Raw genomic sequence first — 13,137 nt, 5'->3', positions numbered from 1 at the left:
TAAAACCCGACGGCCTAAGGAATGAAGCCTTTACCTTTGCCTGAATTTCAGCGTAATATTGACATCATTTCGAAGAGTTTTATTGAACCGAACCTTCAACTAAGATCGTGATATATGCTATATACATACAGTGGCGAGCAAATGTGGATACATGTTTGTCACTTTTGCACTCTTTCATCTATAAAAACTTTAATATTTATTCAAATACTCTCAAACTTTGGAGTTTTAGTCTTCATTCTATTGTTGTTAGATCAGCTTATTTAAAAATAACAAAAATAAAGCAACAACAAAAATTTTAGCAAAAGCTCAGCTTAACGGCATTTATCCAGTTATGCTCGTGTTTTTTATTTTTCAATTGCAGTTTAAAATGAAGCTGTAATTTGTTTTTGTTTTTTATGTCTCTTTTGTTCATTCATCCTTGACCTCTTTGAAGGTGATTTAATTAGTTAAAACGTAATTTTAGTGCTTATAAACGCGTTTTTACATCGAATAGATCGATGCTAGTGAAAATGAAGAAAATATCATCAGATATAGAAAACCGTATAGTCGTTTTGACTGGAAGTGGTAATTCGTCACGAGCCATTGCTAAAGAATTGAACATTTGCCACCGTACAGTCCTTTTAGCGCAAAAAAGACGAAATATCAAGCCTGCGCCCAACGCTGGTGGCCCTAAAAAATGCGACAGAAAGAATTTAATACGCCTAAGAAAGCTGCTTTTGGAATCAACAAGGCCGTAAGTGAGTGGACAGCTCGCAGAGCACTTCGGCGAATCGGGCTTATTGCATCAGTAAAACAAAAAAAACCTGCCTTGTCAGATAAAAATATAAAGGCTCGTCTGAAGTTCTGTAAGGAACGAAAAAACTGGAGCGTTGAAGACTGGAAACGCGTTATATGGTCAGATGAGACCAAAATCAATCGTTTTCAGTCAGACGGAAAAGAGTATTACTGGCACCGTGAAAATGAAACTCTTCAGAAGCACCAAGTGAAACAGACCGTGAAACATGGCGGAGGTAGCATAATGGTTTGGGGCTGTTTCACTTGGTGGCATATTGGCCCTTTAGTGAAAATAGAAGGAATAATGAAGAAGAAAGACTATCTTGGTATTTTCAAGGCAACCTTCCGGATTTCATTGATTTGAGCGCATACCCAGAAGAGGAGGTTATCTTTCAGCAGGACGGAGACCCGAAACACACCGCCAAGATCGTTAAAAATTGGTTATCCGAGCAAAAGTTCAAAGTGTTACCATGGCCAGCACAAAGCCCCGACCTTAACCCAATCGAAAATTTATGGGCAATTTTGAAAAGGCGCTTGGCAGTACATGAAAGAGCTCCAACAAACATGATGGGGCTTTGGGAACGTTTGCAGTCAGAATGGAGAAATATTCCTAAGGACACTATTGAAAAACTGGTAGAAAGTATGCCAAAGCGGGTCAAAAGTGTAATTCGCAACAAAGGATTATGGACAAAATACTAAATTTTTGTCGTAAAGAAATATATTTAATCACGAGCATAACTGGATAAATAGCGTTAAAAGAAGTTTTTTTTATTAAATTGGCTTTTTGTTTTTGTTTTTGTTCACGAAAAATTTTTAATTTTTTAAGAAATAAATGAAGAGTAAACACTGAAAATTTGAAAGCATTTCATTGAAAATTAACGGTTTTATTAATAAAAGAGTGCAAAAGTGACAAACATGTATCCGCATCTGCTCGCCACTGTACATATCTGTATACTACTGAATATTAGTATTTTGCTGGCTGGAGGACTCCCAAGGACATACATCACGCATGTAAGGTTGAAGCGTACATTAAAACCAGCTTATGAGATTAAAGCGCAGTTATAAAACCTTGAAAATACAAAAATGTACGTACATTAATCAATCAAAATCTCAATCAAGCGATGCGTGGCTTAATCAGTGGTATTTTATTTAAAAACAATTATTTTTTTAACACGTTCATCAGTGTTATATGTGTGTATAATTGTATCGTTGAATATTTTTTCCCATAATTTCACATTTATATTTCGCTTTAATGGAATAACACAAAAAATAATGCATAAATTGCGGCAATCACCGAGCGGTCAACGGCGTGCATTTGATTGTGTGGCCGCAAGCATTTGTCACACGCCCGAACGAGTGAAATATGAAATAATTGTAAATATGTATGTGCCGTAACCCGAGCCTTTCATGCCACAAATATGTTACGTATGCCAGCCGCTTCCAGACAATTCAATTAATGTGCCAGCAGCTGCTCTTTGTTCTGCAATTCGAATGCAGTTTTTATGCCGGCGCGTAAACGCTTGTTATTGATGATTTTAACGAGTTTGGCGGTCGTGTTATATAATTAAGTTGCAGCTACTTGTTGTGAGTGAGTGTGAAAGTGAATATGTTTTTCTTCGAATATTTTTCAGCTTTTATTCTCCGTTGCAACAAAAATGCAGCGAAAAGTCACACCAACATAATTATTTATAATTGATGCGGCCTCTGGATTCGGAGAGATTTATGTGAAATTGAAAAATGGAAAAAAATATAAAAAATTACAGTGAAGTTTCAGTGCGTTCTTGTTAAATGGAAATGAAGCACAATATTAATGATGTGACTTTATTAATTTGTCGATAAGCACTTGTTGTGGTTAATACATACGCACAAGCTGTTGTGTGCCTGTGTGTGTGTGTTCATGACATTTATTTATTACTTTGTGTCTGTCCATGAAGGGCAAGTTCAAATGGAATTGTTATTGCTTTTTGTACTTAATTATTATATTATGTATTTTTGGAATAAATAGAATCCATAAATCAACGGTTTTGTAGTAAGTTGTCCTAGATTTTATATGCATACATGGTCCTAGAGAAAATTTTCAGTAAAAATCCAAAGTTACACACAAAACTTGGACGACAGGAGCAGTTAAATTCCGAATGACTGTCTGTATTTGCAAGAAATTGTGATGAAATATGGTACATGTGTTCTTTGGTTTCAAGAGAGCTTGTTATTGTATTTGAGTGGAATCGGATAACTGACACGCCCATAAAACTTGAAAAAAAGAAAAAAAAAGAGCCCATATAGGACGCTTGGGAAGCTCAAGCGGCTTAAGTTTTTGCACAAGCCGTATTTGACATGCTTTCAGTTTAAGATCTCAACGTGAAATGCTCCATACAGGCGTACCAAACGTCAGTCTGAGTTGCTGCTTCGTGTACACCCTCAGCTACGAATGCTATATTTTTTTCATTGCGTGCTGGACGTGGTCTATTCGGTCGAAAATTATTCAATAATGTATGCAGGGTCTCAAGATAGGTGATGGTGTTGCACTTTACCTTTTGTTCCAGGCAACACGAGTTATTGTAGCGACTTGCCTGCAGCCGCCTGTGAAAATGTGACTCCGAAGGTTGTCCCATTAGATGACCTTTTGATTCAAAATATCAACAGATTTTTAGTAAAGCAAGAAGAGGGAGATTTATTTCTGACTTCCTGAATAAAATGCCAAAGGACGCGCTTTTTGAGGGCTTTAGAATGGTCTAACCTCTTAAAGGTAATTGTAATAAAATCTATGCAATGATCAACCAAAACCTTTCTTAACATTAGTATCTCAAAAATAAGAGATATATTTTACAGTATATTTAGATTATGAAAAATATATAAATTATAACATATTATACCGAAACCTAATAAAGCAATTGAAGCAGTTAAACCTTTCAGCGGTTCGGACTGAAATTTGATCATTGTGCTATTACAAACAGTGAGTCATTAAAAACTTTGAAATACCCCTCTGACAATATGTTCGAAAAGACATAAGTCGATATAATCTAATATGCATAATTACCGTAGTTAAGACTTCCTAAAACTTATTTATTCCAAACAATAGTTCAGAATATGAGATTTTGAATTTCGATAATACACTAATCAAGGATCACGACTACTATTATTGCTGAGGAATCAATTAAGCTACTTATCTTAACTCGAATTAAGTGATTTTGACACTAAAATTGAAAATTCTAAAGATTTTTAACCAAAAATGTTAAAACTTTAGAAGTTTGTATATAAAAACCTTTTTTTCATTTCTTTATAGATATCCTGAAATTTTCATCTAAATCAACAACTCCGATCTAAGCCGAACAGACAAAATTAGCCATCATGCACGAGCTTAATATGAAATCGAAATATGAGAATATGAAAATCATATACAACCGCAGTAAATTCGGTTGGTATTGGGCGCCGTTATTTATAGCATTTTGGTTTCTACTTTTCTACCTCACCGTCATACCCAGTTATCATAGCTACCCGGAACAGCTCAAATTGGAAGATGAAGCCACACATCCGGGACGTTTTATTGGCGAGAGCGCGGAGAGCATGCTGCTGCGTCTCACCAAAATCGGCCCTAAAGTTGTGGGTAGTGCGGCAAACGAACAAACCGCAGTGCAATTTCTACTCACCGAAATCAGTAAAATAGTGAGAGATGCGCGCACTGATCTCTACGACATAGAACACGAAGTACAGGTCACCTCTGGTAATTACGTCATCTGGAAGATGGTGAACGTTTATCAGAGCATACAGAATGTTGTGGTGAAACTGACGCCGCGTGGCACAAATAGCACATCGAGTTTGCTGATTAACAGCCATTACGACTCGGTGCCCGGTAGCTCCGGTGCCGGTGATTCGGGCGCAATGATTGTCATTATGTTGGAGACTTTGCGTGTGATTTCTAAATATGAGACAGCGCTACAGCACTCGATTGTGTTTCTATTTAATGGTGCTGAGGAAAATCCATTACAAGGATCACATGGTTTCATTACGCAACACAAATGGGCGCGCAATGTCAAGTGAGTACGATAGGAATGTAGAAAAAAAGTCAAAAGTAAATTAAATGATGAACTTCTACACTTATAGAGCTGTCATAAATTTGGATTCAGCAGGCTCTGGTGGTCGTGAAATTTTATTCCAGTCCGGTCCTGATCATCCGTGGTTGATGAAATATTACGGCAGTCACATAGAGCATCCGTATGCGTCCACGATCGGCGAAGAATTGTTTCAATTTGGATTTGTACCTTCGGAGACTGACTTTAGAATATTTAGAGATTTCGGAAATATACCTGGTGAGTACAATGGGTTTGATATGTGATAATCAGGTAGTATATATAGATATATTTTATGATTGTAACGTATTGATAAGTAAATGAAATCTTCGATCACTGAAGTTCAAAAAAATATAGTCTATGTTCTTACTGACAGAGAATGCCATACCGAGCAGAGATGTCATTGAAATGATTTAGAAATCGTGATTCTCATCTTAGTTATTAATCCTTCAGGTTCGGGTCCGAACGAAACCTTATAAAGCTGTAAGAGCTGGAGCTTAGAAGGGGTCTATAAAGCAGCCCTTTCGCTTTGATCGTTCATAAATTTTTCGCTTCATTCCATTATGGTACCTAACTGTACTGATTTCTTCAGCTGTGTGGTAGAGATGTGAACAGTCATTGGTTAGGTTAGGTTAGGTCAGTTTAGCTTAGTTTAAATATGGTTCAAGAAAACAAAAAAAGGACGGATCCCATATGAAAGCTGAGAACATCGGTCCATTGAGATACGTAAATATTCCTATCTATGATCGAAAACGGTCTCAAAAATCGACAAAACGTCTTTCGCCTGTTTTTGACACGACTGAGGATCAATTTCGGATAATTCGCCAGGTTCGCAGAAGATATGCTGAAGTGGACAATGGAAGTAGAAGTTCTTGGAGGTTCCCACTTTACATTCCGCCATATAACTTTGGTAGTTAGCGTGCGACAAAACCATATAGATCAAGATTTTTATTGCTATACAAATGAATTCTTGATTGCTTTATGAAAAACTCTCGAAACTATCTCTCTAAGTCTAATTCTCTCTTGTTCTTTTAAATCTTTCAGGCTTAGATATGGCTCACACGCTCAACGGATATGTCTATCATACGAAATATGATCGCTTCAGCTTGATACCGCAAAGAACTTATCAGCTCACCGGCGACAATGTATTGGCCTTGACCAAAGCGTTATGTAATGCACACGAAATGGAAGATCCTTCCGTAAGTTCATTTATTGATAACTTGTTCTACGCTGTATATTTATATAACACTAAATTTTTATCACATTTTATAATTATAGGAACACGCAGAGGGACACACAATCTTCTTCGATGTGCTTGGCTGGTTTATTGTCTACTATTCGGAAACTACCGGCACTGTTGTAAATATTATTGTTTGTGTCATTGCCATTATCACTATATTGGCCTATATCTGGAATATGGCACACCAGACGGGCATGTTCCGTCGTCGCGTCTTTATCAAATTCGGCATTTTATTGGGTATACAAGTCGCTGCTGTGCTTTTGGCGATTTTAGTAACGATCACAATTGCCATATTTATGGACTCTGTCGGTTTATCGATGTCGTGGTTCTCACAGCCATGGATGCTTTTCGGTTTATACTTTTGTCCGATGTTTTTTATGATGGGCTTGTTACCGGCGGTCTATTTGAGTCGCACGAAAGAGGTGTGTGTTGTAAAGATATGTATGTAATTGTCGTTTATTTTTGGTATATGTTATATTCCAGCACGGTCTTCCTTTGGGCTATGCCATACAGCTCATCATGCATGCCCATTGTGTGATACTAACGGTGGTTTGCATCTTTTTGATCTCTTTCGGCATACGCTCGGCATTTGCTTTAATGCTTTGTATCGCCTTCTATGTGTTGTCGGTGATCTTGAATATGATCACTTGCTTTCACAAAACAAGTGAGTGTGTGTTGTTATTATTGCTTGGGTTTCTATGAAATAATGATCTTTGTTTCTTTCACAGCTTTCCTCTGGCTCATACCACATATCGTCTGTCAACTGCTGCCCTTCCTCTTTTACAGTTACTGCTGTTATGCTTTCTATGTCATTTTTATACCGATGCAGGGTCGCGATGGCGCCAATAAAAATCCAGATATTCTTATCGGTGGCTTTACGGTGTTAATATGCTTGGTTATGGCACCTTTCTTGGTAGGTTGGGAGACTAAAAGTTTCGTAGAAGTTTATATAATTTATTTGGTTCCAATTTATATACAGGTACCACTTTTGTGTCTCTTCCGCAAGTCGAAAACAATTATTTCAATCTTCGGTGGCGTTTGTTTGGCTTTCATAATACTGGCCGCCACCCCCATAGGCTTTCCGTATAAGGAGCGTGAAGCGCCACAGCGTTTCTTTGTCGCTGTAAGTCACAAAATAATAATTCGAGTTATAGATATTAATTTACAGTTCCTATAATTTCTCTCCCAGCACACAATACGCACTTTCCATAATGCCGATCCCGCCATGACAGTACGCTACAGCGATGCCGGCTACTATATCGTGCCCGTTGATCGCCATCCACACTCTGTGGATTATATATTTGAGAATATGAATACGACATCCATCGATAAACCGGTGAATTGCGAGACTGAAATAATGTGCGGCTATCCAATATACAGTTCGCGTTGGCTGGGCTGGCGGTATGCTTACAATTTTTTGTTGAAGATTTAATTAAATTTAATTTTAATTTTCTTTTTTCAGTGAGCAAAGCTTTTGGATTGATGGCCCTGCTCCGAAAACAGGTGGCTGGCCGACATTACGAATTATGCGCAAAGATCGCATCTCAAATACGAATCTGATCATAAGCTTGGAAGTTGCGGGTCCTGATCATATGAGTATTTTCATAAAACCTATGAATGATACCAAACTGATTGATTGGTCATTGGATCGTACGCCAATTCAAGAGCGTTTCGAAGAACCGTACTTTATATATTTGTCATATGCTTTGGATCCGGCGCCGTTTCGTTTTCATATGGAATTTGAGGTAGGTGAAGGGGCGGTGATGATAGCTTGTCAAATTAAAAAGTTCTTCAAACAAGAAGTTACGTTGTATGAAAGCTCTTTGCTATAGCTGACCGATATCGGTGGTTTCTGAGAAAAAATCCTTGTCAAGTAAAACACTTTTCTATATAACCACTACTTGGTGTGGAAGCTGTATGCTGTGGCTGTCCGATATCGGCGGTTCCGACACATATATTATGTAGCTTCGTGATGAGAAAAGTATGAGTGCAAAATTCCAGGTCGATATCTCCAAAATTGAGGAACTAGTTCGCGTATATACCGACGGAAGGAAGGATAGACAGACGATCTCAAAATTCAGACCGTTACGCAAATCATTTTTATATATACTTTATATAGTCTCCGACCTTTCATACTGCATATTACGAACTTCGTGAAAACGTTGTGAAAAGGTTTACGAAACTATTTACTTTACAGAGCGCTTTTAATACAGATTTTAATCTATATCGTTGATCTATATCACTAAACTTGTTTTTATTTTAATCATTTTTTTTATTATCCAGCATAATAGTCCAGATTGGTCGGGCGCAACATTGGACATCGCCGTGATAGGCCATAAGATACACGACGACATTTCAAACACAGATGAGTTTCGTGAGCTCGTCGCTGAGTTTCCAGCCTGGTCCACAGTGAGCGCTTGGACGAGTTCGTATGACAGTTGGCGTATCTAAGCAATAGGAACCAAACACTTCGCTTCACGGTGACGTTTACGTTCGAACCCTGAACTGCTATTATTTACGGATGCCATAGCTTTAATTATAAACTTTAAGCCAACGCAAACCAACGAACAAAGTGCTTGCGTAAAGCTTCTGAGACATGAGTCTTTCCGCAGAAGTTTACAGCACCACGATATTTATTGACATAAGAGAAACTCTTTTAAAGACTTTTTGTTATATTTTATTTTAATTTTGTAAAAAAATATTTATAATCAGATATACATATCTATTTATTAGTTTTTATATGATTATTTCTATATCTTTTGAAATTATAATTATATAAAAAATAAATAAAAATATTCTTAAGTTGTGTTAAGAAATTAAAAAAATAGTTTTGTTTTATTTTATAATAAATTAGAAAAAATGAAAGTTGAATGAAATTGCTAGAAAATGCGACTCTCATAGGAAGCTAACCAGTCTAACGGATATGACCACTCGGGAAATAGCTTAAGGAACTCTTTAAATTCTTCAGTGTAGTAAGCATCATGGTACATAAAGTGTGCGCCGATGCCAAGGCGCAAAGCGGCGCCCTCATAGTCTGGAGTACCGCGCTGAAAGTAGAGAATAATGAGGAATAAATATATTTTGGTAGTTTTCTTACAGAATCTTGGTTTCCAAAACTTTTATTCATATTATGATCCTGAATGTAGGCAACCATTTTATAAATTCAATTCAGCAAAGTCTTAAACCTAATTAATCCTAAACACAAACCTAATTTACCCTACAACAAATTTTCGTAAAGAAGAATTTACTTTCAGAATTATAAATGAAGTACATTCCAACAAAAAATAAATTAAAATAACAAATAACATATAGTTTTCGAAAATCTTCGAATTAAAAAAATAAAAATTTATGACAGTTCGACACTTACGTCCAATTCAATCCAGAAATCCAATGGTCTATCATCCATCGAATAAACGTGATACACAAAGTACGGTGTTGAGAAATTACTTTTCAATGGGGTCTTATCAAAAGTCCAATCAACAATTTTCGTGTTTGGATAAGGATCTATATAGATCACTACGCGATCTGCGGACTTTAAGCTAAAGCCATAACGGACTCGTGTCTCAGTAATATAAACCTTTGAGGTTAACTTGAGTTCAGTTGGTATAGGCAGATATGGACTTGGCGCCACCACCCAACGGGAGGAGTTTCTGCAGTAAAATTAATAGTAAAAAATAGTAAATCGAAGCATATTTCAAAATTATTTTTTCGAAAAATGTTGTATACACAAGTAACAGTTCATGTACACTTACTTCCAATCCATCCAACGCGAATTATATAATGGCAGACCACAAAATAGTTCCGTCTCACAATCTTCTTGAATCTTCGAATTTGGTTCAGCATTCTGTAAAACGGTTTTCTTCAATAAGTTAATACGCTTATCGACAGGTTGCACATAGAAACCGCTTTCGTTTTTGTAGACAAAACCTCGCTCGTCGTAGAATGTGCGTGCCGTGTGCTGTTTGGTTAAGCATAAAGTTGAGTTAAAATACTTGTAAGTTTTATGATTTCTAAATTTCCAAAATTTTTTACTGAAACACTTACCAAAACGTAAACTCTCTGTACAGCCACATCCTTCTTATAGGGAAAGCCAACAGGCAGGCAAGCAATCATAATGAATATCAAAAATAGAGCTCCAAATAAACTTATGAAAGTTTTTGATTTGCGGAACTTATGCAATATAGGAAGCTGTATGCAGGCGTGAAAGAATTGGAAATTAATATATATTAATATATGATTTAACATACGAGAATAACTAAATCAAGATTCTCAGATTCACTGAAAAATAATAGCGATAAAAACTAAAGTCTGTATTGAAAAACTATTTTACAGGCGGAAGATTCTGAAGAGGAAAGGTATAAATTAATTGCAAAATTGAATAATTTAAGAAAAATATCGCTTTTCCAGCTTTGAGAAATCTCGTATCTGAAATAGATCTCACTTACAATGAAACCACCAAAATGTATGCTTATTATAGCACAAAGGCCAGCAATCATAAATTCCGGTTTACTGGTTGGTCCACTGCGTCCTTGCATGGGTATGAATGTTGTGAGAAAGACAAATGTTTGATAGGTATAAAACCAAAATGGCAACAACTGGCAAAGAAGATGTATAGGCAAGTGCAAGTAGCCTAAAAAAAGAAAGCACACAAAAATTATAGGCCAAAGGTTATGACTCCTTGTGAGCCTCAAAACTTACTCTTGGCCCACAAGTGATTTATTATATTTAATACAACCGATATGATATAGAAGAAGATGCCAATCATTGGAAAGAAAGCCGAGCGTACACTCAAACCAGTCATAACCAGACAAAGGCACACCAAGATGAGGCAATGTGAATGCATGAAGCAGGCAATAGAGTCGTCAAGATGCATATTGGTCTAAAAATATTTATACCAGTTTATATGAATATTAAATATGAAAGCTTTTAAAATTTACTTACTCCCTCCTTGGTCCAACGCATGTAAATGGCCGGCAGCAAACACATAATAAAGAAGACAGGGCAAAAGTAGATGCCAAAGATGAGCCATGTCTCTGAGTACCAACACTCTGAGGCACCGATGCCATCTATGGTTACCGCAACTAAAATTGCTAGACCCACTGCCGCAGCTATTGTTATAATTTGTACAAGCAATATGGTAAGAAAGCGTAAGAAGACCCGCTTGGTAGAGTCGGCGTCGTCAGAGCGTGACATCAGAAACACCGCAACTAAGATGGCTATGATGGCACAAACAGAGAAGGTGATATTGAGTATGACACCAGTATCCTCTGTGTAGAAGATCATAAACCAGCCGAGATAATCGTAGAAGACAGTGTGGCCTTTGGCTAGGTCCTGAAAATAATTTTGAGATTGACAATTGATAGGCTAAGGCAATTTTAATTTAAATTTTTGAAAATAATGGGTGCGACAACTGTTCACAGATGCATACATATGTAGGTCACACATTCATCTATATACATATGTATATGTATGTAAGCAAAATAGGTCTCAAAGGACGAGCAACTGTACATATACTGTGACGTGTTACGTTAAGTTAAGTTATGTGAAATTACGTTGTGCCATGTTCCCTTACGTTTCGTTACATTATGTTATGTTAGGTAATGTTAAGTTATGTTAAATTAAGTTAAGTTAAGTTGAGTTAAGTTAAGTTATGTTAAGTTAAATTAAGTTAAGTTAAGTTAAGTTAAGTTAAGTTAAGTGAGATTAAGTAAAGTTAAGTCAACTTAATATTAAGTTAAGTTATGTTAAGTTCAGTTGATTTAAGTTAAGTGAAGCTATGTTTGGTTAGGTTGCGTTACGTAATGTTATGTTATGTTGTTCTAACTTAAGTTATGTTACGGTAATTATGTTACATTCCGTTATGTAATGCTAACTTTTCTCATATGTTTTAGTTACATTCTGTATTTCATAAAATTTCATACCCCTGGGTTCTTCAATTCCGGTGCATTGGCCAGTGCCCACGTTAACGCCAAGACATTCTCACCAGTCGTCTGACACGTGTGTCGTTCGAGATTCGCAAAAGTATCGAATTTAGTGTGGTAAACATAACCGTTAAGAGAATGTGCCATATCGAGGCCAGGTAACTCGCCATAGTCACGGAATATGCGAAAATCGGTATCCGATGGTATGAAATTATTTTGGAACAACTCTTCAGCGATTGTGGTAGCATAGGGGCGGGGTACACTTTGTTTATAGTACTTCATGAGCCAAGGGTGATTGGGACCTGATTGAAAGAGAATTTCGCGACCACCCGAACCAGCGGAGTCCAAATTGATAACGGCTCTAAAATTATGTTAATTAAATGATCATAAAATAATTCTACAAAAATAGTTTACGATTAACTTCTTACTTGCAATACTGCGCCCATGGGTGCTGCGTGATGAAACCGTGAGAAGCCAGCATATTGCTCTCCTCAGCGCCATTGAAGAGAAATACAATGGGATGCATAAGCGGCTTTTCCGATTTGGCAATCACTCTGAGCGTCTCCAACATAATTACGACCATCACACCGTCATCTGCGGCAGCCGGCGAGTGCACTTCTGAATCGAAATGCGCATTCACTAGTAAATAAGAAGCGGATTTAACATTCTTTGGCGCCAACTTCACCACCACATTGGACACATTGCGATAGCTGGTAGCCATTTGCCACAATTCGAACTTTCCCGAAGCGTATTGCACTTCCACATCGATATCGTAGAGATCAAGTCGCGCTTGTGTTTTGACTTTTTCAATTTCTCCGAGTAGAAAATTGATGGCTAGAATTTCATTTTCTATGGTCCCCGATAGTTTAACGCCAATATCAGCTAATGTGATTAATTGCTGTTCGGCACGTTGTCCTATAAATTCGTCGGGGTGCTGCTGTTCTTCGCTGATTTGGAGCGTCTTAGGATAATTATAGAAGCTCGGTATGACGGCGGCGTAGAAAAGCACATACCAGACAGCACAGTAGACGGGTGCCCAGTACCAATCAAATTTTCTGCTTTTCTTCCGCTCTATATTGTTGTTGTGTATTTCGAATTTCTTAACGGTCATTGTGCTGTGAAAGGTAAATTTTTA

General features: G+C 37.1%; 2 protein-coding genes across 3 annotated transcripts in view; one reads left to right on the top strand and one right to left on the bottom strand.

Annotated features, from left to right (window-relative positions):
* The window catches only part of LOC105224576 (endoplasmic reticulum metallopeptidase 1), a 32,149-nt gene extending 23,389 nt beyond the window's left edge, over positions 1-8,760 (top strand). For both annotated transcript variants that reach the window (XM_049451528.1, XM_049451527.1), the window contains exons 2-11: positions 4,058-4,808; positions 4,876-5,081; positions 5,886-6,040; positions 6,120-6,503; positions 6,565-6,745; positions 6,810-6,994; positions 7,061-7,204; positions 7,271-7,482; positions 7,544-7,826; positions 8,365-8,760. In XM_049451528.1, the coding sequence (XP_049307485.1) occupies positions 4,123-4,808; positions 4,876-5,081; positions 5,886-6,040; positions 6,120-6,503; positions 6,565-6,745; positions 6,810-6,994; positions 7,061-7,204; positions 7,271-7,482; positions 7,544-7,826; positions 8,365-8,532 (2,604 nt within the window). In that variant the 5' untranslated portion in view covers positions 4,058-4,122 and the 3' untranslated portion in view covers positions 8,533-8,760. The remainder of the gene's footprint in view (positions 1-4,057; positions 4,809-4,875; positions 5,082-5,885; positions 6,041-6,119; positions 6,504-6,564; positions 6,746-6,809; positions 6,995-7,060; positions 7,205-7,270; positions 7,483-7,543; positions 7,827-8,364) is intronic.
* Positions 8,761-8,876: 116 nt separating this feature from the next.
* On the bottom strand, positions 8,877-13,137 carry LOC105224581 (endoplasmic reticulum metallopeptidase 1). The gene is made up of 9 exons (XM_049451529.1): positions 12,431-13,137; positions 12,003-12,363; positions 11,023-11,412; positions 10,780-10,960; positions 10,527-10,711; positions 10,126-10,269; positions 9,834-10,039; positions 9,449-9,731; positions 8,877-9,128 (listed from the first exon to the last, which is right to left on the bottom strand). The coding sequence occupies exons 1-9, from the start codon at positions 13,111-13,113 to the stop codon at positions 8,961-8,963; spliced, it is 2,601 nt and encodes an 866-aa protein (XP_049307486.1). The 5' UTR covers positions 13,114-13,137; the 3' UTR covers positions 8,877-8,960.

The sequence above is a fragment of the Bactrocera dorsalis genome, chromosome 3, assembly GCF_023373825.1.
Source record: "Bactrocera dorsalis isolate Fly_Bdor chromosome 3, ASM2337382v1, whole genome shotgun sequence".
In the NCBI taxonomy this organism is placed as follows: domain Eukaryota; kingdom Metazoa; phylum Arthropoda; class Insecta; order Diptera; family Tephritidae; genus Bactrocera; species Bactrocera dorsalis.
The sequence above is the reverse complement of the archived record's forward strand: the minus strand, read 5'-3'. Positions and strand labels throughout refer to the sequence as shown.

What these genes read in the sequence shown, in the direction of transcription:
- LOC105224581 (XM_049451529.1), bottom strand. Translation starts at nt 13,113, where the DNA reads ATGACCGTTAAGAAATTCGAAATACACAACAACAATATAGAGCGGAAG. An exon ending in CCATGGGCGCAGTATTGCAA is followed by an intron (nt 12,364 to 12,430) that starts GTAAGAAGTTAA and finishes ACATAATTTTAG; the next exon opens with AGCCGTTATCAATTTGGACT. An exon ending in TACATTTTGGTGGTTTCATT is followed by an intron (nt 10,270 to 10,526) that starts GTAAGTGAGATC and finishes GCCTGCATACAG; the next exon opens with CTTCCTATATTGCATAAGTT.